General features: G+C 31.7%; 7 protein-coding genes across 17 annotated transcripts; 6 read left to right on the top strand and 1 right to left on the bottom strand.

The window, feature by feature from the left end:
• Positions 1-22: 22 nt before the first annotated feature.
• Positions 23-5,463, bottom strand: LOC109599146 (PRKCA-binding protein). Of its 6 annotated transcripts, XM_020023765.2 has the most exons (9): positions 5,314-5,463; positions 4,248-4,345; positions 3,840-4,038; positions 1,950-2,190; positions 1,657-1,899; positions 1,440-1,604; positions 1,192-1,385; positions 407-659; positions 23-354 (listed from the first exon to the last, which is right to left on the bottom strand). In XM_020023765.2, the coding sequence occupies exons 3-9, from the start codon at positions 3,980-3,982 to the stop codon at positions 100-102; spliced, it is 1,494 nt and encodes a 497-aa protein (XP_019879324.1). In that variant the 5' UTR covers positions 3,983-4,038; positions 4,248-4,345; positions 5,314-5,463; the 3' UTR covers positions 23-99. The 6 variants fall into 6 exon arrangements, with proteins under 6 accessions (XP_019879324.1, XP_049819313.1, XP_049819312.1 ...); XM_049963356.1 differs by lacking the exon at positions 3,840-4,038; XM_049963355.1 differs by lacking the exon at positions 4,248-4,345 and having other exon boundaries at positions 5,314-5,412.
• A 1,860-nt stretch (positions 5,464-7,323) lies between these two features.
• Positions 7,324-9,918, top strand: LOC109607248 (beta-1,3-glucan-binding protein). Its single transcript, XM_020023766.2, has 7 exons — positions 7,324-7,623; positions 8,251-8,475; positions 8,733-8,896; positions 8,979-9,097; positions 9,153-9,298; positions 9,354-9,643; positions 9,699-9,918. Exons 1-7 carry the CDS (start codon positions 7,506-7,508, stop codon positions 9,876-9,878), a joined length of 1,242 nt encoding a protein of 413 aa, XP_019879325.2. The 5' UTR covers positions 7,324-7,505; the 3' UTR covers positions 9,879-9,918.
• A 993-nt stretch (positions 9,919-10,911) lies between these two features.
• LOC109599155 (zinc finger protein 92-like) lies at positions 10,912-13,743 on the top strand. 3 transcript variants are annotated; one of them, XM_049962776.1, is made up of 10 exons: positions 10,912-11,064; positions 11,328-11,521; positions 11,574-11,666; positions 11,923-12,105; positions 12,165-12,274; positions 12,329-12,489; positions 12,542-12,792; positions 12,850-13,053; positions 13,107-13,339; positions 13,389-13,743. In XM_049962776.1, the coding sequence occupies exons 1-10, from the start codon at positions 11,009-11,011 to the stop codon at positions 13,461-13,463; spliced, it is 1,560 nt and encodes a 519-aa protein (XP_049818733.1). In that variant the 5' UTR covers positions 10,912-11,008; the 3' UTR covers positions 13,464-13,743. The 3 variants fall into 3 exon arrangements, with proteins under 3 accessions (XP_049818733.1, XP_019870665.1, XP_019870664.1); XM_020015106.2 differs by having other exon boundaries at positions 12,847-13,053; XM_020015105.2 differs by having other exon boundaries at positions 12,841-13,053.
• Positions 13,744-14,360: 617 nt separating this feature from the next.
• On the top strand, positions 14,361-16,967 carry LOC126264703 (beta-1,3-glucan-binding protein-like). The gene is made up of 8 exons (XM_049963709.1): positions 14,361-14,481; positions 15,110-15,349; positions 15,402-15,553; positions 15,606-15,751; positions 15,807-15,967; positions 16,147-16,362; positions 16,416-16,561; positions 16,614-16,967. Exons 1-8 carry the CDS (start codon positions 14,367-14,369, stop codon positions 16,794-16,796), a joined length of 1,359 nt encoding a protein of 452 aa, XP_049819666.1. The 5' UTR covers positions 14,361-14,366; the 3' UTR covers positions 16,797-16,967.
• Positions 16,968-17,197: 230 nt separating this feature from the next.
• LOC126264638 (beta-1,3-glucan-binding protein-like) lies at positions 17,198-19,699 on the top strand. Its single transcript, XM_049963304.1, has 8 exons — positions 17,198-17,323; positions 17,893-18,132; positions 18,185-18,336; positions 18,389-18,534; positions 18,590-18,750; positions 18,926-19,141; positions 19,195-19,340; positions 19,393-19,699. The coding sequence occupies exons 1-8, from the start codon at positions 17,206-17,208 to the stop codon at positions 19,573-19,575; spliced, it is 1,362 nt and encodes a 453-aa protein (XP_049819261.1). The 5' UTR covers positions 17,198-17,205; the 3' UTR covers positions 19,576-19,699.
• Positions 19,700-19,879: 180 nt separating this feature from the next.
• On the top strand, positions 19,880-24,758 carry LOC109599133 (beta-1,3-glucan-binding protein). Of its 2 annotated transcripts, XM_049963707.1 has the most exons (8): positions 19,880-20,045; positions 20,644-20,883; positions 20,936-21,087; positions 21,140-21,285; positions 21,341-21,501; positions 21,639-21,854; positions 21,908-22,053; positions 22,102-22,354. In XM_049963707.1, exons 1-8 carry the CDS (start codon positions 19,931-19,933, stop codon positions 22,282-22,284), a joined length of 1,359 nt encoding a protein of 452 aa, XP_049819664.1. In that variant the 5' UTR covers positions 19,880-19,930; the 3' UTR covers positions 22,285-22,354. The 2 variants fall into 2 exon arrangements, with proteins under 2 accessions (XP_049819664.1, XP_049819665.1); XM_049963708.1 differs by lacking the exons at positions 21,908-22,053; positions 22,102-22,354 and adding an exon at positions 24,636-24,758.
• LOC109600882 (beta-1,3-glucan-binding protein-like) lies at positions 22,560-27,950 on the top strand. Of its 3 annotated transcripts, none has more exons than XM_049963706.1 (8): positions 22,560-22,773; positions 26,209-26,448; positions 26,501-26,652; positions 26,705-26,850; positions 26,906-27,066; positions 27,223-27,438; positions 27,498-27,643; positions 27,696-27,950. In XM_049963706.1, the coding sequence occupies exons 1-8, from the start codon at positions 22,659-22,661 to the stop codon at positions 27,876-27,878; spliced, it is 1,359 nt and encodes a 452-aa protein (XP_049819663.1). In that variant the 5' UTR covers positions 22,560-22,658; the 3' UTR covers positions 27,879-27,950. The 3 variants fall into 3 exon arrangements, with proteins under 3 accessions (XP_049819663.1, XP_049819661.1, XP_049819662.1); XM_049963704.1 differs by lacking the exons at positions 26,209-26,448; positions 26,501-26,652; positions 26,705-26,850; ... (2 more) ...; positions 27,498-27,643; positions 27,696-27,950 and adding exons at positions 23,398-23,637; positions 23,690-23,841; positions 23,894-24,039; ... (2 more) ...; positions 24,689-24,834; positions 24,887-25,174 and having other exon boundaries at positions 22,607-22,773; XM_049963705.1 differs by lacking the exon at positions 22,560-22,773 and adding an exon at positions 25,452-25,599.
• Positions 27,951-27,974: the final 24 nt, after the last annotated feature.

Genomic DNA, 27,974 nt, shown 5'->3' with positions numbered 1-27,974 from the left:
CACCCAAAATAACTCGACGTAGTTCGATATAGATTTATTTTTATTCAATAGAATCATATACATACAAATAAGTTACACAATAACAACGACATAATAAAGCTAATTAAGATTAGGTAACAGAGGCCCGTTTAAATTGGCGGGGTTGTCCTGGATGCTCAGGGATGCGAGCAAGGTGAGGTTATCCATTTCGTCGTAGTTCGGCTCCGCCTGACTCTGCAGATCTGGTAACAGGGCATGGTTCTCGCCGACCATGTTCTCCATGCTTCCGCCCAAATTCCGTATCAAATTTTCGTTCGGTCCGTTGTCGGAGATCTCCTCTCCGTTTTCGATCTCATCCTCCACGTCTTCGGAATTCTAAAATGGAATTTGTGTAGGCGTGCAATGAGTAATGATTGTGGTGCAATACTTGGAATACTGGTGTGGTGCTTTTGTATTGGAACGCGCTGTTGGATAAGTCCACTTCGACTGGAAACAAAGCCGGGCCCTGGAACAACTCTATGGTGCTGGTGTGGAGTTCCGAAAGACCTCGGATCAGTTTGGATAAATGGCCACCCAAAGACTGGACGTGTTTGTTATCCAACAGTTCCATTTTTACCAGAACGTCTGAGCGAAGTTTTGCAAAACGAGCTCTGGCCAATTGTCGACACCTCAGGATTAACCTAAATGGAAACGTTTAACATAGTATACAAATTATTTTATTACTCATATTAATCATATTACTAAAATGTAATGAGTAATATAACACATTACTAAAATATTTTTTATTATTAAAATGATGGTGGTGAATAATCATCTAAATAAATTCTAAATAGCTCTGTTAAAACTTATTTTATTTTATTTTAATATTAATAATGTTTTCATTGTAAATATTGAAACCAATTTGAAAAAATCTGTCATCATAGTATCCATAAAGATTAAAATTAAGCGAGAAAATCGGTAGTTAATCTTTATATCTTTATTACAGTTTATTTTATGATAAAGTATTAAGTTCATTTTGATTTTATTATTAAATTTTTGAGAAACAATTTTAAACTATGGCAAAGTATTTACCAATGTGTAAAAGGGGTTGCATAGCCTTAAATTTATTTCCATGATCACAATTGAACTGAGAATATTAAAAATCAGCACAAATTCATCAGTTATGCAACAAACATTTAGTTTGCCTTACAGTTCTATAAAATTTGTTTTTACCTATACTCATAATTGCCAGTTTCCACCCTGTATAAAGGTTCTTGAATGGCTGCATAACTGCATTCCTCATCATCCATTTCCTTCACTTTCAAGCAATAGGCCAAATATTCAAATTTGGCGTCGGCATACTTCTTTACAGTTAATCTTGTGTCTGGGATTGCCTTGTATAAATACGTGCCTAAATCCGATAAAACCTGAAAGAAGTTAAAATTTGGACTCCGATTGAACAACAATATAATCCAACTTACTGGTTTAACTTTTTTGACCATATCGATACCGACTTTCTCCAAGTTCCTATGTTGCTCCCCGAACAACCTGAAAGCTTCACTGGCCCTGTGTTGAGGCTCTCTTACAGCCAAACTGGCGAAAACATCGCCCATGGCTTTGATGGCCTGGTGAAGCTCCATGTGAGCCTAAAATCCCAATTTTGAGGAACGAAACTTCAGAATAAAATTATAAATATACCTGAAGGACCCGTTTACTGTGCTCCACCAAACCCCTGTACATGATTTCAGTGTCCTGCAATTCCTGCATTTTTTTCACCAGGGTATCATTGCACAAAATCGCCCGTGATAAACCCAAGGCGTCGGCAGTTGACGAGCTCATATTCTCCACTAGTCTGTGCTTCATCTTTTTGAGCACGATGTCCAGACTTTTGCCTTGACCGGCGTCCGCATGCAACTTATTGTAGTTAATAATGACTTCGTCCTATAAACGTACAGGTTTAAAACTATACTTTGATGTTGTCTCAGATGCACCTTTGTGGACTGGATCATTTTCGCCACCTCCACTTTGGTCTTCCCCTTGACCGACTGGCCGTTGATGGAGACGAGTTCATCACCGGATTGCAGGGTGCCATCTCGACTCGCAGCAGTGTTGTCAAAGATCTGGACTATGTACAGGCAAGGGCATAACGGTGCGCCCCCGCCGATGCTTATGCCTATCAAATTATTGGCATCCTTCTTTATGGTTACACTGCCCGAACTCACTGTCATCCCCCTAGAATTGTATTTAAGTTTAATTGTTTGCTTCGTTTTACTAATTTAATACGGTTTATTTTGCTAGTTCTTAAAACACAGATACTAAAACTAGCCAGAAAACAGAATTTTTTTACCTTAAAATTCGGTTTTTTGAAATAAAATCTACACTTGGTTATGCAAATGTTTTATTTTGTAATTGGTATACAATACCTAGCTAATAGCAAGCTAACCTATACTAATATGTGTTTCACTATGTGCATTCGGTGCTCCTGTAAAACAAAAAATCTTCATCATCTTCATCGAAGTCAAAGAAAAATAATTATTTCGGCATATTATGTGTCGGTTAGTGTCAACAAAAAACGTTGTATAAAATTATTGTAAATATAAAATATTCTGATTATTAAACAGTTTTAACAGGTTTATTATAAAATAACAGTAAAATTAATCTCCAGTTATATTATACTATATTCGCAGAATTCACAAAATTTATGAATGTATCAATTTACACGCATACTTTCACTATTTGTTACCATTTTTAATTGATAATTTAGTTCTTGTATTAATCAACATGTTTCTAATTTATTTTTTTCAATCTCTAGCCTCTACCAAAATAACATTTGTCTGGAAATTAATTACTGTTGTCAATATCAAAACCAATTATACTGAATATTGTTATAAAAACGTTTAATTCATGTGTAATAATCGTGGAATATATTGATTAAATATTATAAATTACCTAGAATTTAGAATATGATTTAGTATCACAGAGAGAAAATCTTGCATGAGTTTAATTCATGTATAGTATATTAGGATTTAAAGTATTTGTGTATTGCTCTAAAAACTAGCTCCATAATGTGTTTCAAAAATAGGTTGTCAAAATTTGGGTGCAGATACAACACCTTATTTTCTACGTCACTAAATAGTTTTTCAAATTCTTTTCAAAATTTATAAGAAAAATGGTATTTTTGGTTAATTGAGATGATTTTTTAAGTTTTAATGCTTGAAGACTCAAAGTGATTTTCATACAAAATTTAATTTAGATAATTAACAAATAAAAAAAATTACTATATCTTTTTATTGATTTAATGAATATAAGATTCATTTAGATTTCAATCATATTCAGATTTTTATCATTTGCATTTATGCGTATTTTTTTTTTGTGGAACAAAATTAATCAAGAGTACCTTTTATTCAAAAAAGAGTTTATTAAATTGAATTGTAGGTATGTATTTTAGGATTATACATATCAATTTAATACACCATTGGACTAAAAGTCCAAAAAACAATTTTTGAAATTTAATTTTAAAAGGAGGTAGTTTCTTCAGAAGAAATTTTAGAAAAAAAAATATTTAGATTTAGAAATTTTCACCACCTATTTTACAAACACCATGTATATTGTAATAGAATTGTAGTAATTTCTATTTCTATCTACTTATCCTATATTCTAACATTTTATACAACGTCAATTAATAAATTGGTTAAATTGAGGACACTTTTATTCTGTATATAAATCTGTATTAAAATAAAACTGTTGTCAAAACGAATAATTTTTTCCACATTTTAACCAATAGATAAATATTGCGATCAATACATTATGTAAGTGTGAGTGTATGTGGGCTAGGTATATTAAACAAGCGAAGCGATAACTATATCGAAAACCATACTTACATTGTATTTTCGCGGCTGACTCTTTCCGGCATATCGAACAAAAGAAGTTCCTTGTCGTCGGATACATCATCTTTTTCCGTTTTTCCTGTTCCACTGTCCTCATTGTCACTGCTTTGCAGCAACTCACCAACTTCCACACTCATTTCTTTTTAACTTATATTTTTTATATTTGAAAGTTTATTATTATTATTAAAAGTGCCTGAAACTTTATATTCTGAGAGGGCTATGTTTGAGTAATTATTGTGGGTACGCGGATTATATCTATAATCTGGCTAATTGTATGTGTCTTACTAGCAAAACAACACTTAATTAATTTGATTAAAATATATACATACAAACATTCAGATTAAATGTGTTTGTGTCAAATTAAAAAATTGGTACAGATCACAATGACCTAAAAATATTTACTTTTTGTCCTCAATGGGATACAAGTCATCGAATGTCCATCTGTAGTACTCCCGATGGTCGTACATATCGATGCCGTACAGGTTTATTGGTAACATGCACTAAAACAAAAATACTAGCATGCAAAACTACGTACTACATAATCCAAAACATGCTGGTAAATATGGTAGAATGCACGGGTGTGTACACAGGAAGAGTGATATCGTAAAGTATGCGATAAGTTAAAATTTAAATATTAATTGGTATTCAAAGGTTTTGTGGTTTTTTTAATTAATGCTTTGTATTCTTTAACTTATATTATTAAATTAACAGACAGTGAATCTCTAAATGAATTTTTAATTCAGTACAAAATACTAAATAAGCAACTGTATTTAAATATGCAAACGAATGTTTATAAACAAATTATCATCAAATTAAACATAAATAATACATCACGATTTATTCCAACAAATACATTTAATTTTATTATTCGAAGAAGACATTTTCAGTAGATTAAGTACATTTTTAACACAATAACAAGACATTTTTTATCAATTAATGTGACAAATTATTATTTCAAACACTTGTTTCATGAATAAATCTTTAAATGTTTCAGAGATGAGATAAATATACTTGAAAACAAAGTTTCAAAAAAACGGTGAATATTCAAATATTCCAGTATTTGCAACCAAGGGAATAACTTCAAAGAGAAGGTTAAATGTAAAAGGGGAATAACATAATTAACATGTTTGTGACACAAAGTATTTTGTTGGAAACGAGCAATTATTTATTAAATGAACAAAGTTACCATTTTAGGAATAAATACGCTTTGAAAATATTATGCAAGTAGATAGTATCTAAAAAATAAAATGACTGATGTTAACAAAGATTTTTCAGACAAAACTTTGTCACATAATTTTTTTTGTAATAAAAAGTGCACACGTTTAAACTGTATGGAACTTTAAAAATGGACAATATACTTCGAGGCAGTGCATTTAAAACGCATCAAAAAATTCGTGACACCATCATCTGATAGAACACAAACAAACAGGCTGTGGAACTGGAAGCGAAAATCAATAATCCTACTCACAATGTGTCCTCCTCTAAAAAATAGTCATCGTCAAAGTCCATTGCAATACGAAAAACGTACCGATTACAGTCGAACTACTCCATAAAAATTTAGCAAGTGCCACGACGACAATCAACTGACATAGTTTTGATAGTGGACGTCGTTTGATAATACGTCGTCGCGACGCTACTTGTTTGATGGAAATCGAGCGCCATCTGTGAATGCATTTTGAGTTTCGTCACCCTTACTGTTATTCAGTTAGGGGATTCTTTTTATTACACACGTAATGTAGTATAGTTTTGATCATTTTCATCACTTGTTTTTATTTATAAGGGTAGTGTTATTATGTATAATAATAAAATTAGTTTTGATTTTTAACAGATCGTTTCATAATATTAATGCCCCCAAATAAGAAGAGAATATTTCTTATACTATGATCAACATTTTTGTATTATTATTTTTAATATTATTTATTTATTTATTTATGATGTAAAGGTAAAGACTATCAGCCCCAAATAATATAATACTGGAAATATTAATATTGATGGTTTAAGAACGTTAAATATCTAGAAACCCATTAGATTCCAAACTCATCAAGAAGCTCCACATGTTCTTAATGACAAGTAAAACTCGTTATGAGCTGGTAGAAAGAACTGTGAAGTTTGCGATTATTGTTATTACAAGAAGTCAGCTTGAGTACGGCTTCTCAGTAAACGTTTCATTCCAATACTCTTCAAATTTGTGCTTGCCAGAATGGCCTGTAGCATCCTATGGTTCTTTCACAATACTGAATTGCATTAAGACCTCAAACGGATGGATTTCCGTTCCTTTATCTATGAGAAAGTTTATGCCTTCATTTGCAGGCTGTTCATAACAATAATACCAATCTGAATAAATCTAATAATCAGCATATTAATAATAATATAATGATCATTATATTCACAATTTTTTACTTTTTTCAATAAAAAATCAGATTGATCTGGAAAAAAGTACTTAATATTTTATTAATATTCATAAACCATAACCTTTGGCTTCAACATGTCAATAGGAATTTGTTGCCACTACTTCTGAATGGTTTGAAGAAGTTCTTGTTTGCTTTTAATGTTTTTTGTTCGGATGTTATAGTCTAATACTTCCAAAGGTATTCAATAGGATTTAGAGCTAGGATCTGAAACGGTCATTCAAGCACAGTTAACTTTTTCATTAGAACTCACTCTTTAATAATTTTATACGTGTGTTTGATATCGTTGTCTTGTTTTCCAGTATGTACCAGTATTGGAAACAATGTACGTTGTTTCTATGTATGTATTTTACCCTCCACTTGAATCAAGGGTCTCACTTTGGATTGAGAAAAGCTTTCCCAAACCATAATGCTTCCACCACCAAGTTAGTCATGGGCATTTGGTATTTAAAATGGTATCGTTGCCCCATTAACGGTCCCATAAATGTTCTACTATCCGACCCAAATGATAAGTGAGATTTTGCAAATGCCAGGCGGGACTCTCTGTTTTTCTTTGATAGCAGTGGTTTCTTACATCATATTTCCTTTCTAAAACTAGTAATAAAATTATGTATGAAAACGTAGGAGGTTGAACTTAAATTTCTTAAACAATGAACAATTTTATTTTATACGTAAAGGAAATATTATTTTTATTGTTATTGACTTGTGTTACCTAAAAATTAAAACAGGTTCTTATAATATTTAATTGATTATGTTATATAATTTTAAAGGTTTTAAATTGTGAAAGCTTTATTTATAAATTGTAATTTGTATTTCTAATGTATTTAAAAATATTTCTTATCAAGTGATGTTTGGGAATTACCATTTGATACTTTCTTTCATGCCATGAAAAGGTTATCTATGTTGAATTTCAAATTTCTAAACATGACACTTAATTATTTTCATTAAAAAAAAGTTTTCCTACTAGAACCATCATAAAGATTTAAGTAGAAACATTGCGTGTATTCAAAGTGCGCATGTCGCACTGGCAACATTAAACATCTACTACTCAATACGATATCCAATCAGTAGAAGATCCACGCCGGTTTAAAGTGGTCCCGTCACCGACCAATAGTGCAACTCCAACCAATATCTTCTGCTCCGCCACTGCGAGTTCACTCGCAAGGTCAAAGTGTTGTGTACGAGCGTCTGTTGCAGGATTGTTTATCTTCTGGCCGTTGTTCGGTCAGTTTAACATTGGCCAACAATTATAATGTTGCATATCGTGTTCCTGTTGACGGTCTCATGTTTCGTGTGCGCCTGTGGATATGTCATCCCGGACCCGCTATTGGAGGTCTATGAATCTGGCGGATTCAAGGTTTCGATTCCAGGTAAATCCCGGTATTTTCCAAACTGGAATTTCCAGTTTGGATTATTGATAATTTGCAGGATTGTGGCACAGGTTTATGAAGTTATTTTGATTTTGAAGAAGCAATTATTAGCTACAAATGTATGTTTGTTTACATAGTCGGATTGTTATATAAAATTGGAATATAAATTAAACAATTGTTGCATATTTGTATAAACAATAGTTACCATTATAGTAAATCTGTGAGAAATCATTAAATTATTTTAGAAAACATTCTGTAGATATTAAGTATTAATTAACCTTGAATCAAGTATAATTGAAAATATTTATTAATAATTTTACAACATAAACAAATAATTTGTTTATAAATTTTGACTGTTATTGAATTTTTTCTAAGACTCCAAACAAAAATCCAAATCAATATAAACTACGACTTCGAATTAAATTTTCCCATTGAGCAATGGATTTATATAAAAATATAATTTCGTATTACTCCGGAACAGGTTTGGAAACTCTCGTAAATATTATTTGGAATTTTAATTATCAATGGAAGCGTTAATCTTTCACAAAAAATAACTTACCATAAACCGCAACAAAAATAATGCTCACATTAATAATATAAGATTTTTTATTAGATTTTGTTTTTAAGCCGAGGATGATATGCAGTTGCTGGGATTTCATGCAAATCTAAACAAAGAAATCTCACAAATTGATCCAGGCATTTATAAGCAAGACATAACCGCACCAGAAAATGGCCTTTTTGCATTCACAGAGCCCAGTGCAAAATTGGCAATAGGAGATACTCTTCACTATTGGCTTTTTGTTCAGAAAAGCTTCTTAGGCTATAGAAAATTGGGAAAACTGACTGTAACTAGTAAGTACTTTTATACACACGACGATTTAATATATTACTTTTTTCATATAACTACAATTTTTACAATACTGGCTAAAACAATTTGATTAATAATTGAAGAGTAATTAATATAAACAATATTCATTACTCTACTGCACTATCTAAATTATAAACAAAATAATAACATGTTGTTGTAAGATCGATTTAATATTAAATTATTTACATTTGTTACATCTTTTTTACTTTAACTAACAATAAAAAACATTATTATTGTTTAGAGTACTCCCAAAAGGGTGCAGGAGCATGCATCAAAGCCCAAACTTTAGTTGATGGAGCCCAAAGTGAATGTCGAAATGACGTCGTATTGGAAGATAAGTTTAATTCAAACGCAATAGATGAAACCAAGTGGCTTGTTGAACAATATGTGCCAAATGATGGACCAGTATGTAAATATTTTTCCAAACAACTATTTACAATTTCTTTCAATTTTTGTTTGAATATTTGTATCAATTTTCTTGTTGCAGGATTATGAATTTGTGTCCTACCAGAAGCCACAATGTCAAGTGGGTGGAGACGTTTTGAAAATATCTCCGTCAGTACTGACCGAGGAAGAGATTGTGAGGCCGTTAGATTTGACAAATGGGTGTGTATTTAACTTCGCATTTTGTAGAACAAAATAGTATGAGGTTTAATTTCAGCTGCACAAGAAATGTGTGCAACCAAACTAAGAAAAACACACTTTTATACCCAATAAAATCGGGCAAGTTAACGTCAAAAATCAAATTGACTTATGGTAGAGTGGAGATTAAAGCCAAATTACCGTTAGGAGACTGGATCTATCCTGGTATTTTATACTATTATCATATTTGAAAAAGTAATAATCCAAAATAACTTTACAGAAATATACTTAGAAACAGATTCCTTGAAACGTATTTACATAGCTTTCGCCAGAGGCAACAAAAACTTGCAGCACAATGGGCAAAACGTTGGCGCAAATAAACTGTACGGAGGTATGACGGACGCAAATCAGGGAGACATATTTACAAGACTGTTTTTCAAAGACTCTGCTCAACCATACTCTAACGGTTTCCATGATTACAAAATAATCTGGACTCCTAGCATAGTAGAAGGATATATTGATGGTACTAAATATGGCGAGGCTCCTGTCACTCCAGACTTCCAACAACCGGTATGATTTGTTTAATTTGATTTGTGATTAATGTCAATTTATAAATTAATTGTAGGCACGACTTGTATTAGGTGTTGCTGTTGGTGGCATAAAAGCCTTCTATGACATATCAACTCCTTGGCTGTATGGGGACAGAGACATGCAATCGCAATTTTATGAGAAGAAAAATGACTGGCAAAGAACATGGACTGAACCCTCGCTACAAGTACAATCTGTTAAGATTAAAGCTGTATAAGATGTGATAATTTTTTATTAAATATATTTATAAAAAAGTGTTTTATTTTGTTTAAGTATTTTTGAGTTGAAAATTTAGTGTATATTTCTCTCATTTCAAAATGTAACAATAGGTCTTATTTAATATCTTACATAAGAGAAATAGCACATTTTAAATTAAATGAAGTCGTACTAGATGATGAGTTTAATTCAAACACAAAAGATGAATTTAAATTAAACACTTACTTCATTGATACTTTATATATATTCCAATAATGTTGAAAAATAGGATAATTGCTATTTTTAACAGTTTATTTGAGTTATTCTTAGTAGGTTTTATATTATTTAATAGAATAACTTACAGTGGGAATAAAAAACAAGACTAAAGATTGCATAAAAATATATTAATTATTCTACAACTTTAGGGTGATGAATTCAAGTTCAATAGAACGGGATCATGTTCATTGTCACTTGATAAACTTTGAGCTTAAGTGGAGAAAAGGTTATAGTTTGAGGTTTCTTTTCTTGGCATAGTTCAGTACTATTACATTGTTAACATGAACTTTTTCTTTAAACATTAAATAGTAATGTGTGTCTGCAATTAATTATATTTAGTTTTTTTTCACAACCACAATCACTTTGGACAATAATAAACAATATTTAAGAAGATAATCAATAGATGGCGCTGTGTAAAAACAAAATAACTCGCTAAATATGCATTAACGTTGGTAACAATTTAAATTATTTATTATCAGTTTTAAACTATTTTAGTAGATAATTTTTATAATTCTTCTTTATATAGTCTAAATATATTTAACAAAATTGTAGAATAAGTGTAAATACATCATTTAAATGAATTTTTAACACAAAATTAATTCAAAATATTTAAGTTGGTAGTCCGAAAACAATAGATAAAATAGTCGATTAAAATTTATTCAATATTTATTAAAAAAATGAATAAACCTTTGAAACAAACAAAAATTCTTCAGGGAACTTGCTTCGCAAATAATCACGTGAAATAAAAATAGATTTTCGCCCTCAATTAAAATTTAAATTTAAATTGATTAGAAGGGTAGTTTGTAATAATGATAAATAACAAGTCGTTAGTAACGACATTGTGTAAAAACGAAAGGCACATCAACATAAGTCATAATGGAAAATCATCAATTTCTTGGTTCCGATCCCAGACTTACACTTTTTGCCAACCGGTACGTAATACTCTTGCAATAAATAACCCCAATAATAGAATGCTCGCCTGTACCATATATATTAATTGAAAATACATCAAAGTTGAAATGTGTCACTCCTTTTCGAAGTGCATATTTCACTTTCTCATATTTTTACGTGAATAGACTACATTTATTTCAAAGACTTGGCCGTTTTATTAGACTTATTGAGACCTATTTCTAATAGAACGGCGGCCATTCTAAATCGGATTGACGGTCCTTTATATTTCGTCAATGCATTATAGATTGGACAGGGCTGAGAACGACGGAGAAATAGTCATGTTCAATCAGATGGGCGAACACAACGCATCCTTCGAACTAACTCAATATTTGGCCAGCTCCAAAGAAATGAACTCGCCTCCTTTTGGGGACACCAGCAACTCCTTGAAAATCAAAATTGTCAACGGCAAGAAGGTCAAAATCTGGCAATGCGGAGTTTGTACGTTCTAATTATTGACAAAGGGGCCATTTAACTTTGATTCCTTTTTTAGGTGCAAAGGAATTCAATCATCAATACACATTGATGCGTCACCTCCCCACACACACTGATGAAAGAAAATACCAGTGCAATGTTTGTGGAAAGGGTATGTATATTTTTTGTAACGATTTATTTAAATATGAACTAGTATTGTTTAAAAAAATACTTTTTTAATTTCACGTGTCCTCTCAGAACAGGTTTGGATCATCAATTCAACATACAATCAACCTTCAACAACATACCTCCGTTCAACACCAAGCAACAGACGCATCATTTTACAACCACAACTAAACATAACAACCGCCCGTGCACATGTTTAAGTTAACTTGATTCTCTTGTTTTTCGTTTTTCTCTCTCTACAGCTTTTCGTCAAATGTCAACGCTATCCCAGCACAAAGCCATCCACTCGGTGGAGAGACCATACGTATGCGAGGTGTGCAGTAAGACCTTCAACCGCGTATCTACCCTGATTTCCCATAGAAAAACCCACACTGATCTTAAACCGCATAGATGTCATTTGTGCCACAAGGCCTTCCATCAGAAAGGTACTGTTCCTAATACATATAAAGGTAATTATAGTCCGATGTTCATTCCTTTCCCCCAGGCAACTTGAGAAACCACATCTTTACTCACACTAACGAACGACCTTACAAGTGTGACATCTGCCAAAAAGGTTTCAATCAAATGTCCAATTTAATGTGCCACAAGTTAAAGGTTTGCATTCCCACCCCGTAAATCTTCCTAAACTTATAATTTTACCACGCATAGATACACGATCAAGCAGAAAAGGTAAAGTTTACGTGCAAAATCTGCGGCGAGGAGTTTCTGAAGCGCCACGCTCTTCGCAACCACGAGAGTTTCACACACGGAATAAAACCTGACAGCGTCGAAAATGTAGAGCACGATAACGGATTTCAAGATAATGACATGTAAAGTATTCGCAATAAGTTTGTTTTAACAACTGATTGATACTCCTTTCAGGTACGATAACGCAATAATCGTCGATGCCATTAAGACTGAAGCCATGCAACTGGCCTTGCAAACTAACCAAACTCCGTTTGCGTTGTTGAGACCAATCAATGGAATTCCGGTTTTGGTTCGCGTCATGGCTATCAGTGAGGAGAAACAGATTTTGGTGCCCGCTTCTGCCGAAGAACTGAAAAAATGCGGACAGATTTCCATCAAGCCGAAGGACGATGATGCTACTAATGATGACAAATCAAGTGTCACAAGTAAGTCTCTAACATATTTAGTAGTTGGATTAGCTTCATTGATTTCAGTACAAGAAGAGAAGCGCAATGGCACCACCATACAAATTAAAGTACCGGTTGTTGCCACTGTCATACAACAACGTGGAATTGAAGGTCAAGTCTCCACCGAAGTCATAAGTCCTGGACCATCAGATGCTGAGTTCTACAACTCACAGAATTCGGAGTACCCCAATGTAACTGAAATTAAAGAGGATTCTGCGGATGATAATTTGAACAATTCAAGTAACAGAATTGGTTGTTTATTTATAGCTATCTAAATTATCTCTGTTTTATAGATGTGTCTGATGACATTAATTTTAAAAATGACTTTTCAAATGATTTAGAAAACGTTGATCCTGATTTGTTGATAGACAGTTTCAACAGTGACCTTACTAACTCTTCAACTGATGAAATCGAACAACTGATTTTTAATACATATGCCTCTGAAATCGACAACTCACCTGACGAAACTGATCAACTCGTCATTGATACTTATAACAATGAAGTTGGCAATTTCATAAATGAACCAGTAAATACGGCTGACATTTAAATTTTCATTTTTCAACTATAATTTCCAGATTCCTCAAAATGAAGTATCTTGTACAGACGCAAGTCAAGACTTATTTGAAGATATGCAATTCATTTTAATGTAATGGTGTGATATTTAAGCACACTCATGATTGTAATAATTTTGAAAATCGGTGGTTGACAAGTGATGATCAAATCTTTTGGTATTTAAATGTAATTTTGTTGATTCCCAAATTTTTAGAAAATCATTCTAAATTTGATTAGGATAACTAGATGTAATTCATTTAATTTACTGGTATGTAACTTTTTAGCAGTAGCAGGATTTTGCATTTATAATTTAGAATATTATTTAGAATTATGTCAGCTTTTGTAATTTGGATTTGAGACAATAAATTTTAAAAATACTATACGAGTTTTACTTTTATTACTTTTTAATTGCTATTTGTACTATATATTTAATGAAAAAATGTTCATAGAATTAAAATTAACATGTTAACATTTAATAAGTTTACTAATTATTAGATTAAATAAATTGGAACCAATCGTAGAGTGGTGGACCATAAGATTTTTGTGATTTTTGCACTTGAGTTTCGATATAAAGTTAACAATTGACGTCGGATAAGAAATATGGTGGACGTCATATGTCCATAAACAATAAAGTTTCGTTTCCAAAGAGATGGAATTGTTGTTGTAGCTGTTTGCATTAATTAGATTTGTACCACTGACAATATGAATTACCACAAGAAACTGTAGAGGTTTATTATTTATAATATTTAAATTTGTGCATTTTTTTTTAAATTCAATTTTTTTCCGATGATCCGTGATGATCAAGTCCTTTGATGTCTAAATGTAATTGTGTGATTCCCAATTTTTTGGAACCAATCGTAAAGAGGTGGGGAACCATAAGATTTTTGTAATTTTTTCACTTGACCTCGACAAGTTTCGATATAAAGTTAACACTTGACGTCGGACAGAAAGTATGGTGGATGTTATCCGTCTATGAACATTAACGTTACGTTTTCAAAAAGATGGAATTGTGGTTGTTGCTGTTTGCATTAATTAGATTTGTACAGGGACAATATGAAGTACCACAAGCAACTGTAGAGGTTTATTCACCAAGAGGTCTAAAAGTTTCAATTCCAGGTAACAAATATAATATTTATATTTGTGCATTTTTTTAAATTTAATTTTTTTCACGAAATAGTGATGTCACTGTCTCAATTTGCAATTTAAAATTATTTTAAAAACAGCTATAGTGGTTTAAATGACATTTTATAAATATAAGAAATATATATTAACCACTAATGTTCATTCAAATATTTCTTTAAACTACAAATCTTTTCAATAGAGACAGCAATTTATTTTATTATTTTATTTTAATAAAATGAAATTCTAGCTCACAATAATAACGATTTTTATTATCTACTTTATGAATTTAATTATCACAATACTATTTTTATTTGTCTTGTCAATTATTTATATCTACCATTGGTGTATTTTAATTCTTATAAAATTATCACTAGAGAACATACTTTTCTTTCGAATTATGTTAAATTTATTCATGATGTTTCATTAATTTAATGTTAATATTAATTACCTATAATGGTACTAATATACTTTTATATAACAATTCTAGAAACTTTGTGGTCGCATTAATTAACATTTATTCTGACTTTTGAAGACTCCATGTAAGGGGGATTTTGAAATACTTGTCTACGATACTAATTTCCTGAATGCATATCCATCATGACTCCCAAATTTTCCATTTCAGATGAAGAAGGAATTAAACTATTCGCATTTCACGGAAAAATCAACGAGGAAATGAATGGCAGAGAAGGTGGTACTTTCTCAAGAGACATTGTGAAACCCAAAGATGGAAGATGGACTTTTTATGAACCAACAGCAAAACTCAACATCGGCGACAAATTATATTACTGGACTTACGTCGACTATTTCGATGGAAAAAATAAACTAGGGTATACAAACGACGATCAATTTTACGAAGTAAAAGGCAAGATTAACTTTAATATTTTACATCCAGATACTTACATAGGAATTAACAGAATTTCAGAAGAAACCTGGTGAATGCAAACCATCACAGACGGTGGTACATGGTAAAACCAAAATATGCAGTGGAGACTTAATTTTCTCAGAGCATTTCCTAAATCTAGATCCAGCCCGTTGGAACACCGAAATTAAATTTGGCGGACCACCTGTAATATTACCTCAGTCACATTTTGCCAGAGTAACTTTATTCAATATTTTAGGACTATGAATTTGTTATTTATGGAGATTACTCCCAGACTCTCTCTATTAAAAATGACAAACTACACATTAAACCTCTACCAAGTGAGGACATCTACGGAAAGGACTTCGTGTTTAGCAGTTTAGATTTGAACACGCAAACCCCCAAGTACATCAGATAATTAATCATAATTAACATTAAACTAATAAAAGTACTGTTTTAGATGCACCGGTTCCCCTTACACTTGTTATAGAAAAGCGCAAGGTCAGTTCATTGTTCCACCAGTATTGTCCTCTCAAATAAACACCAAGAATAAATTCGCATTCAAATACGGCAAAATTGAAGTCAGAGCTAAACTGCCCGAAGGAAATTGGATATACCCAGGTCAGAATTAAATTCATAAATAGAATTGTGGCATTGCTTTTTCACCACAACAATTGGAACATAGATAAGGATTAATAAATATGTGAATGAATCATACAGATTACGAATATGACTTTGTGTCTGAATATATCAATGTGTTCGTAATTATAAACTTTACCAATATATTATTGTGTTTCTAGAACTATTCTTGAACCCATTGACTGAAACGTATGGTTCAGACTTTTTATCCGGTCAGATGAGGATAGCTTTCAACGGAGGCAATCCGGAATTAATTAAAATGGTTAGTGGCGGGGTGATGATGGGAGACGGTACAATTACTAGAACCTACGGTATGAAATCTAAAAAAATTCCTAACACATCAGATTTTCACAATTACACCCTTCTTTGGGCACCAGGTATTTTTAACCTTGAGACAAAGTCGCACACGCTGGTAATTTTATAATTTTAGACAAAATTGTTTTGTCATTTGACGGAGAAATTTATGGTGAGATTTATCCACCTACTGGTGGATTCAAAGTGGTAAATGGTCTTTTAAGCGATCAAAAAAGGGATATTTGGGATGAAGGATCTGATTTGGCACCATTTGATCAAGAGGTGAATAAACTCAATTAAATTTATTAACAAAGCTTAATTCAACTGATTTCAGATGTATCTTACTCTGGGGGTGGGCGTTGGAGGCCATAATTTTGAAGATGATGATAGCAAGCCGTGGATAAATTTTGATCCTTTAGCCGAAAGAAACTTCTATGAAGACACACAAAATTGGAAAAAAACTTGGAATTCGCGGAGTGCTCTCGAAATTGAGCACGTCTTGGTATATGCTTTATAAAACAATGTTTATATAAACAGTAAAATTATAAATATTTATAATTTTACTGTTTAATTATGTGATCTTAATGTACGTAATTTTATATAGATTACATTTAAGATTTATTTTAAAATATTTTATACATAAAAATATAACGACAAATTGTATATTTATTATGAAAAAAAAACATGAGAAAACAATAAATATAGCTTATATTAAATAATGAAAATTTTATTAATTATTCATTATCATATTATTTTACAATTGTATTGCGAAACGTGCGATAGGGAACCATGAATAAGACTTTTGTGGTTTTTGCGATTGACGTTGTAAATTTTCTATATATATATATATATGGATCACATTTGACGTTGGATAAAGAGATTGGTGGATGTCATTCGTCTGCAATCATTAACGTTCAATATTCAAGATGATGGAGCTGTGGCTGTTGCTGTTTGCATTTATTAGATTTGCACACGGACATTATGAAGTACCACAAGCAACCGTCGAGGTTTATTCACCGAGAGGTCTAAAAGTTTCTATTCCAGGTAATTAAAATATCATATTTATATTTGTGCACTTTTTTGTTAATATTTTTTCTAAAATAATGCTGTTAAATTAGTTGTCATTGTTTCAATTTGAAATTAGTAATTATTTTAAAAATAGCTATAGTAGTAGAAACAATATTTTACAAATAAGAAACATATATCAACCACTAATGTTTATTCAATTATTTCTTCAAATATCTTCTGGTACACAAAAATAACTATTTATACTATCTAGTTTATGAATTTAATTATTATAATACTATTTTGATTTGTCTTGTCAATTATTTATATCTACCTTAGGGGTATTTTAATTCTTATGAAATTGTCCCTAAAGAATTTACTTTTATTTATTTGAATTATGTTAAATCTATTCATAATGTTTCCTTAGTGTTGATTATCTATAATGGTGTGCTTTTATATAATATTGCCAACTTGATAAAGACTATTTTATTCTAGAAATTTTGCATTAATTAATGCATTAATTAAATATTTATTGTGACTTTTGACCGCCCAAAGTAACTAATTTCCTAAAATCATATCCATCACGACTCCCCCATTTTCCATTTTAGATGAAGAAGGAGTTAAACTATTCGCATTCCATGGAAAAATCAACGAGGAAATGAACGGCAGAGAAGCTGGCACTTTATCAAGAGACATTGTGAAATCAAAAGAAGGAAGATGGACTTTTTATGAGCCAACAGCAAAACTCAACATCGGCGACAAATTATATTACTGGACTTATGTCGAATATTTCGATGGAGTACATAAACTGGGTTATCCGAAAGACAATCAATTTTACGAAGTAAAAGGTAAGATTAATTTTAGGATTTTAAATCCAGGTAGTGATATAGGAATTAACAGGATTTCAGAAGACACCAGGCGAATGCAAACCATCACTGACGATGGTGCAGGGTAAAACCAAAATATGCAGTGGTGGCTTAATTTTCTCAGAACATTTTCTAAATCTGGATCCCGCCCGATGGAACACCGAAATTAAATTTGGCGGACCACCCGTAATATCACCTCAGTCGTATTCTGTCAGAATAACTCTATTTGACATTTTAGGACTATGAATTTGTAATTTATGGAAATTACTCTCAGACTCTCTCTATTAAAAATGAAAAACTACGCATTAGACCTATACTGACGGAGAAGGTCTACGGAAAGGGTTCCGTTTTTAACAGTTTGGACTTGAACACCCAAGCTGCGAAGTACATCACAGAATTAATCATAATTAACATTAATCTAATAAAAGTATTGTTTTAGGTGTACTGGTACCGCTTACGCTTGTTATAGAAAAGCAAGAGGTCAGTTTATTGTTCCACCAGTATTGTCTTCTCAAATAAACACCAAAAACAAATTCGCCTTCAAATACGGAAAAATTGAAGTTAGAGCTAAACTGCCCAGAGGAAATTGGATATACCCAGGTTAGAACTAAATTCATAAATAGAATTGTGGCGTTGCTTTTTTACCACAATAATTGGAACATAGAAAAGGATTAATATGTCATTGTATCATACAGGTTACGAATATGAATTTCTGTCTGCATATATCAAATGTGTTAAAATTAAAAACTTTACCAACATATTATCATATTTCTAGAAATATTCTTGAACCCATTAACTGAAAAATATGGTTCAGAATTTTTATCCGGTCAGATGAGGATAGCTTTCAACGAAGGCAATCCGGATTTAATTAAAATGATTAGTGGCGGGGTGATTATGGGAGACGGCAGAATTACTAGAACCTACGGTATGAAATCTAAGAAAATTCCTAACACATCAGATTTTCACAACTACACCCTACTTTGGGCACCAGGTATTTTTAACCATGAGACAAAGTCGCACACGCCGGTAACTTTATAATTTTAGACAAAATTGTCTTGTCACTTGACGGTAAAATTTACGCCGAGATTTATCCACCTACTGGTGGATTCAAAGCGGTGGATGGTCTTTTAAGTGAACAAAACAGGTATATTTGGTATGAAGGATCTGATTTGGCACCATTTGATCAAGAGGTGAACAAACTCAATCAAATTAATTAACAAAGCTTTACTAAACTGATTTTAGATGTATATTACTCTGGGGGTGGGCGTCGGGGGCCATAATTTTAATGATGAAAAGGTCAAGCCGTGGAAAAATTTTGATCCTTTAGCCGAAAGGAACTTCTATAAAGACAGGAAAAATTGGACGAAAACCTGGAATTCGCAGAGTGCTCTGGAAATTGAACACGTCTTGGTATATGCTTTATAAAATAAGGTTTTTATTTGTAATTTAACGGTTTAATTAAGAGGTCTTAATCTAGGTAATTTTATGAAGATAATGTTAAAGACTTATTTTAAAATATTTTATACATAAAAATATAACGACAAATTGAGAAAACAATAAATTTAGTTTATATTGAATAATGAAAATTTTATTAATCATTCATTATCATATCATTTTACACTTGTATTACAAAACATGCGATGGGGAACCATGAATAAGACTTTTGTGGTTTTTGCTCTTGACCTTGACAAGTTTCTATATAAAGTTCACAATTGACGTTGAATAGAGAGTATAGTGGATGTGATTTGTCTGCAATTGTTAGCGTTCAATATTCAAGAAGATGGAGCTGTGGTTGTTGCTGTTTGTATTTATTAGATTTGCACACGGACAATATGATGTACCACAAGCAACCGTAGAAGTTTATTCACCGAAAGGTCTAAAAGTTTCTATCCCAGGTAATTAAATATAATATTTATATTTGTGCATTTTTTTGTTAATAATGGTGTTAAATTAATTGTTATTGTTTCAATTGGTAATTTAAAACTGTTATTTTAAAAATAGCTATAGTGTTTAAAACAAAATTTTACAAAATAGAAATATGTATTAACGATTAATGGTCATTCAAGGATTTCTTAAAATATCTTTTCAATAGTGATGGTAATTTATTTATTAATAAAAAATAAAATAAAATAACGATTTCTGTTATCTAGTTTACTTTAATAATTGTAATATTATTTTTTTGTCTTATATGTCTACATTAAAAGTTTATTTTAATTCCTATGAAATTGTCCCTAAAGAAACTACTTTTCTTTGACTGAATTATGTTAAATTTATTCATAATGTTTCATTAATATTTGTGTTAATTATCTATAGTGCCAATCTCCTTTTATATAATATTGCCACCTTGATAAAGACTATTTTATTTTAGAAATTTTACATTCGCGTTAATTAAACGTTTTGACCTCCTCACGCAACGGGGATTTTTAAATATTTATCTACGCTACCAATTTTCTGTATTCATATCTATCATGACTCCCCCATTTTCCATTTTAGATGAAGAAGGTATTAAACTATTCGCGTTTCATGGAAAAATTAACGAGGAATTGAACGGCAGAGAAGGTGGTACTTTTTCAAGAGACATTGTGAAACCCAAAGATGGAAGATGGACTTTTTATGAACCAACAGTAAAACTCAACATCGGCGACAAATTATATTACTGGACTTACGTAGACTATTTTGATGGAAAAAATAAAGTAGGTTACACCAACGACGATCAATTTTACGAAGTAAAAGGTAAGATTAACTTTAATATTTTACATCCAGATACTTATATAGGAATTAACAGAATTTCAGAAAAAACCTGGCGAATGCAAACCATCACAGACAATGACGCAGGGTAAAACCAAATTATGTAGTGGTGACCTAATTTTCTCGGAACATTTCCTAAATCTGGATCCCGTCCGATGGAAAACCGAAATTAAATTTGGCGGCCCACCCGTAATATCAACTCAGTCATATTCTGTCGGAGTAACTCTATTTGACATTTTAGGACTATGAATTTGTAATTTATGGAAATTACTCTCAGACTCTCTCTATTAAAAATGAAAAACTACACATTAGACCTATACCGACTGAGGACGTCTACGGAAACGGCTTCGTTTTTACCAGTTTGGACTTGAACACGCAAGATGCCAAGTACATCACGGAATTAATCATAATTAATATTAAACTAATAAAAGTACTGTTTTAGATGTACAGAAACCGTTTACACTTGTTATAGAAAAGCAAAAGGTCAGTTCATTGTTCCACCAGTATTGTCCTCTCAAATAAACACCAAGAACAAATTCGCATTCAAATACGGAAAAATTGAAGTCAGAGCCAAGCTACCCGAAGGAAATTGGATATATCCAGGTTCGAACTAAATTTATAAATAGGATTGAATTTTCACCACAATAATTACAACATAGATAAGGATTACTAGGTCAATGAATTATATATCGGTAATTATATGTAAACATCCTTTTAATATTAGGTTTTTGAATTTCTAGAAATATTCTTGAACCCGTTGACTAAAAAGTATGGTACTGACTTTTTATCCGGTCAGATGAGGATAGTTATCAGTCAAGGTAATCCGAATTCAATTAAAAAGGTTAGTGGTGGAGTGATTTTGGGTGACGGCACAATTACTAGAACCTACGGTATAAAATCTAGGAAAAATCCAAACGTATCAGATTTTCACAACTACACTCTACTTTGGGCACCAGGTATTTAAGACGAGGAGAAAAATTTGCAAATATTAGTGCGTTTATAATTTTAGACAAAATTGTTTTGTCATTTGACGGTGAAATTTATGGTGAAATTTATCCACCTACCAATGGATTCAAAACGGTGGACGGCCTTTTAAGCGAACAAAAAAAGACTCTTTGGAACGAAGGATCAAATTTGGCACCATTTGATCAAGAGGTAAATAAACTCAATTAAATTAACAAAGCTTTACTGAACTGATTTTAGATGTATATTACCCTGGGGGTGGGTGTCGGAGGCCATAATTTTGGTGATGAAGAGGTCAAGCCATGGAAAAATTTCGATCCTTTAGCAGAAATAAACTTCTATCGGGACACGGAAAATTGGAAGAAAACTTGGAATTCGCAGAGTGCTCTGGAAATTGAACACGTCTTAGTATATGCTTTGTAAAACAATGTTTTTATCTGTAATTTAACTGATTAAATATGTGATCGTAATGTACGTAATTTTATAAAGATTATGTTTAAGATTTATTTTAAAATATTTTATACATAAAAATATAACAACAAATTGTATTTTAATTATTTACAAGAGAAAACAATATATGTAGTTTATATTGAATCACGAAAATTTTATAAATCATTCATTATCAAATCAATTTACAATTATATTACGAAACTTGCGATGGAGAATCATAAATAAGACTTTTGTGATTTTTGCTCTTGACCTTGACAAATTTCGATATAAAGTTCAGAATAAACGTCGGATAGAGAGTCTGATGGATGTCATTCGTCTGCAATCATTAACGTTCAATATTCAAGAAGATGGAGTTGTGGTTGTTGCTGTTTGTATTTATTAAATTTGCACACGGACAATATGATGTACCACAAGCAACCGTAGAAGTTTATTCACCGAGAGGTCTAAAAGTTTCTATTCCAGGTAATTAAAATATAATATTTATATGTACATTTTTTTGTTAATATCTTTTCCGAAATAATGATGTTAAATTAGTTGTCGTTGTTTCGATTTATAATTTAAAACTGTTATTTTAAAAATACTTATAGTGATTAAAACAATATTTTAGAAATAACAAATATATATCAACCATTAATGTTTATTCAAGTATTTCTTTAAATATTTTTTCGATAGTGATGGTAAACTACTTATTTTTATAAAATGGCATTCAGGCACTCGAAAAAAAAAAATGATTTCTGTTATGAAACTAATTATTATTATTATAATTCTATTCTTACTTGTCTGGTCAATTATTTATGTCTACCGTGGGTGTATTTTAATTCTTACTAAATTGTCCCTAAAGAATCTACTTTTATTTATTTGAATTATGTTAAATTTATTCATCATGTTTCATTAATATTAGTGTTAATTATTTGTAATGGTGCTAATCTATTTTTATGTAATATTGCCAGAAATATTGCATTCGCGTTAATTAAACATTTACTCTGACTTTTGATCACCCTAAGCAACAGAAATTTTGAAATACTTGTCTACGCTACTAATTTCCTGAAATCATACCTATCATGACTCCCCCATTTTCCATTTTAGACGAAGAAGGAATTAAACTATTCGCATTTCACGGAAAAATCAATGAGGAAATGAACGGAAGGGAAGGTGGTATTTTCTCAAGAGACATTGTGAAACCCAAAGATGGGAGATGGACTTTCTATGAACCAACAGCAAAACTCAACATCGGCGACAAATTATATTACTGGACTTACGTCGACTATTTTGATGGAAAAAATAAACTAGGTTATACAAACGATGATCAGTTTTACGAAGTAAAAGGTGAGATTAACTTTAGGATTTTACATCCAGATACTGATATAGGAATTAACAGAATTTCAGAAGAAACCTGGCGAATGCAAACCATCACAGACGATGGCGCAGGGTAAAACCAAAATATGCAGTGGTGACTTAATTTTCTCGGAACATTTCCTGAATCTGGATCCCTCTCGATGGAACACCGAAATCAAATTTGGTGGACCACCCGTAATATCAACTCAGTCATATTCTGTCTAAGTAACTTTATTTGACATTTTAGGACTATGAATTTGTAATTTACGGAAATTACTCTCAGACTCTCTCTATTAAAAATGAAAAACTACACATTAGACCTATACCGACTGAAGACGTCTACGGAAAAGGCTTCGTTTTTACCAATTTGGACTTGAACACACAAGCTGCCAAGTACATCACAGAATTGATCTCAAATAACATTAAACTAATAAAAGTTCTGTTTTAGATGTACCGGTTCCGTTTACACTTGTTATAGAAAAGCAAAGGGTCAGTTTATTGTTCCACCAGTATTGTCTTCTCAAATAAACACCAAAAACAAATTCGCCTTCAAATATGGAAAAATTGAAGTTAGAGCCAAGCTACCTAAAGGAAATTGGATATATCCAGGTTCGAACTAAATTTATAAATAAAGTTGAATATTCACCACAATAATTATTAACATAGATAAAGATTAACAGGTCACTGAATCATACAGATCACGGAGATGACCTTTTCATATATCCATAATTATGTGTAAACATCCTTTTAATAATAGGTTTTTGTATTTCTAGAAATATTCTTGAACCCGTTGACTGAAAAGTATGGTAGTGACTTTTTATCCGGTCAGATGAGGATAGCTTTCAGTCAAGGTAATCCGAATTTAATTAAAAAGGTTAGTGGTGGAGTGATTTTGGGTGATGGCACAATTGCTAGAACCTACGGTATGAAATCTAGGAAAAATCCAAACGTATCAGAATTTCACAACTATACTCTACTTTGGGCACCAGGTATTTTGGATGACGAGAAAAATTTGTACATATTAGTGTTCTTATAATTTTAGACAAAATTGTTTTGTCATTTGACGGAGAAATTTATGGTGAGATTTATCCACCTCCCGGTGGATTCAAAACGGTGGACGGCCTCTTAAGCGAACAAAAAAAGGCTCTTTGGAACGAAGGATCAAATTTGGCACCGTTTGATCAAGAGGTAAATAAACTCAATCAAATTAATTAACAAAGCTTTACTGTACTGATTTTAGATGTACATTACTCTGGGCGTGGGCGTCGGAGGCCATAATTTTAATGATAAAGGGGACAAGCCGTGGAAAAATTTTGATCCTTTAGCCGAAATGAACTTCTATCAAGACACGGAAAATTGGAAGAAGACTTGGAATTCGCGATGTGGTCTGGAAATTGAACACGTTTTAGTATATGCTTTATAAAATAATGTTTGTATTTGTAATGTAACTGTTTAATTGTGTGATCTTATAAAGATTATGCTTAAGACTTTTTTTTAATTGTTTTCAAATAAAAATATAATGACATAATGTATATTAATTATTTACATGAGAAAACAACAAATTTAATTTATGTTGTGTAATAAAAATATTTTATAATTATGCTACGAAACGGTCAGAAACGATTTATGCTAAATCGTTGTTTATTTACGTTTCTAATCAAACTCATTTCATAAATAAATAATGGGGAATCAGTCGTAATGCGGTGGGGAAGCAAAAGTTTTTGTGATTTTTACACCTGACCTCGACAAGTTTCGGTATAAAGTTGACAGTCGACTTCGGATAGAGAGAACGGTGGATGTCATCCGTCTGTAAACATTAACTTTTAGTTTTCAAGGAGATGGAGCTGTGGCTGTTGCTGTTTGCATTTACAGAATTTGTATACGGACAATATGAAGTACCACAAGCAACCGTAGAGGTTTATTCACCGAGTGGTCTAAAAGTCTCTATTCCAGGTAATTAAAATATATTATTTATATTTGTGCATATTTTGTTAATATTTTTGTCTAAAATAATGCAGTTAAATTAGTTGTCATTGTTTCAACTTGTTTGAAACTGTTGTTTTAAAAATAGCTATAGTAGTGGAAATAATATTTTACAAATAAGAAATATATATCAACCATTAATGTTTATTCAAGTATTTCTTCAAATATCTTATGGCACTCGAAAATAAAGATTTATTTTATCTAGTTTATTAAATTTAATTATTATAATGCTATTTTGATTTGTCTGGTCAATTATTTATATGTCTACCTTAGGTGTATTTTAATTTTTATTAAATTGTCCTTAAAGAATCTACTTTTCTTTGTTTGAATTAAGTTAAATTTATTCATAATGTTTTATTAATATTTATGTTAATGATTTATAATGGTGCTAATATATTTTTATATAATAATGATGTCATCTTAATGATGATTACTTTATACTAGAAATATCGAATTGACCTTAATTGATATTTATTCTGACTTTTGAAGACCCCAGGCAAAGGGGATTTTGAAATACTTGTCTTCGCTACTAATTTCTTAAAAACGTACCCATCGTGACTTCCAGATTTTCTATTTTAGATGAAGAAGGAATTAAACTATTCGCATTTCATGGAAAAATCAACGAGGAAATGAACGGCAGAGAAGCCGGTACTTTCTCAAGAGACATTTTGAAGCCCAAAGATGGAAGATGGACTTTTTTTGAGCCAACAGCAAAACTCAACATCGGCGACAAATTATATTACTGGACTTACGTCGACTATTTCGATGGAGAACGTAGACTGGGTTATCCGAAAGACGATCAATTTTACGAAGTAAAAGGCAAGATCACCTTTACTATTTTACATCCAGATAGTGACACAGGAATTAACAGAATTTCAGACGAAACCTGGTGAATGCAAACCATCACAGACGATGGTGCAAGGTAAAACTAAAATATGCACGGGAGACTTAATTTTCTCGGAACATTTTCTAAATCTGGATCCCGCCCGATGGAACACCGAAATCAAATTTGGCGGACCACCCGTAATATCAAGTCAATCACATTTTGTCAGAGTAGCTTTATTTTATATTTTAGGACTATGAATTTGTAATTTATGGAAATAACTCCCGGACTCTCTCTATTAAAAATGACAAACTACACATTAAACCTCTACCAAGTGAGGACATCTACGGAAAGGACTTCGTGTTTAGCAGTTTAGATTTGAACACGCAAACCCCCAAGTACATCAGATAATTAATCATAATTAACATTAAACTAATAAAACTACTGTTTTAGATGCACCGGTTCCGTTTACACTTGCTATAGAAAAGCACAAGGTCAGTTTATTGTTCCACCAGTAGTGTCTTCTCAAATAAACACCAAAAACAAATTCGCATTCAAATACGGAAAAATTGAAGTTAGAGCCAAGCTGCCCAAAGGAAATTGGATATACCCAGGTTCGAATTAAATTTATAAATAGGATTGTATTTTGACCACATTAATTGCATCCTAGATTAATAGGTCATATAGATTATGGAGATGATCTTTTGACATATTCGTATTTGTTTATAAACATTCTTTTATCATATTTCTAGAAATGTTCATATTTCTAGAAATATTCCTGAACCCACTGACTGAAAAATACGGTACTGACTTTTTATCCGGTCAAATGAGGATAGCTTTCAGCGGAGGTAATGCGAATTTAATTAAAACGGTTAGTGGTGGGGTGATTTTGGGCGACGGTCCAAATGCTAGAACCTACGGTATGAAATCTAAGAAAAATCCTAAGGCATCAGTTTTTCACAACTACACTCTACTTTGGGCGACAGGTATTTTAAGCGGTGAAAAAAAATCGCACATATTTTATATTCTAATTTTATGATTTTAGACAAAATTGTTTTGTCATTTGACGGTGAAATTTATGGTGAGATTAGTCCACCCACTGGTGGTTTCAAGACGGTGAATGGTCTCTTAAGTGAACCAAAAAAGAATGTTTGGAATGAAGGATCCGATTTGGCTCCATTTGATCAAGAGGTACAAAGCCACTTTTAAATCAAGCCACAAAGCTTTACTTAACTAATTTCAGATGTATATTACACTGGGAGTGGGCGTGGGAGGCCATAATTTTGCAGATGATGATAGCAAGCCGTGGATAAATTTTGATCCTTTAGCCGAAATAAACTTTTATGAAGCCACAGAAAACTGGAACAAAACTTGGAATTCGCGGAGTGCTCTGGAAATTGAGCACGTCTTGGTATATGCTTTATAAAACAATGTTTTATAATTTTACAGTTTAATTTTGTGATTTTAATTATTAAGGAATAAAACGAAACGTTTTCAATTCCGCACATTTATTTACTATATT

Source organism: Aethina tumida, chromosome 2 (genome assembly GCF_024364675.1).
Source record: "Aethina tumida isolate Nest 87 chromosome 2, icAetTumi1.1, whole genome shotgun sequence".
In the NCBI taxonomy this organism is placed as follows: Eukaryota; Metazoa; Arthropoda; class Insecta; order Coleoptera; family Nitidulidae; genus Aethina; species Aethina tumida.
Note: the sequence above shows the minus strand (reverse complement) of the source record. Positions and strands in the feature narration are given on the sequence as shown.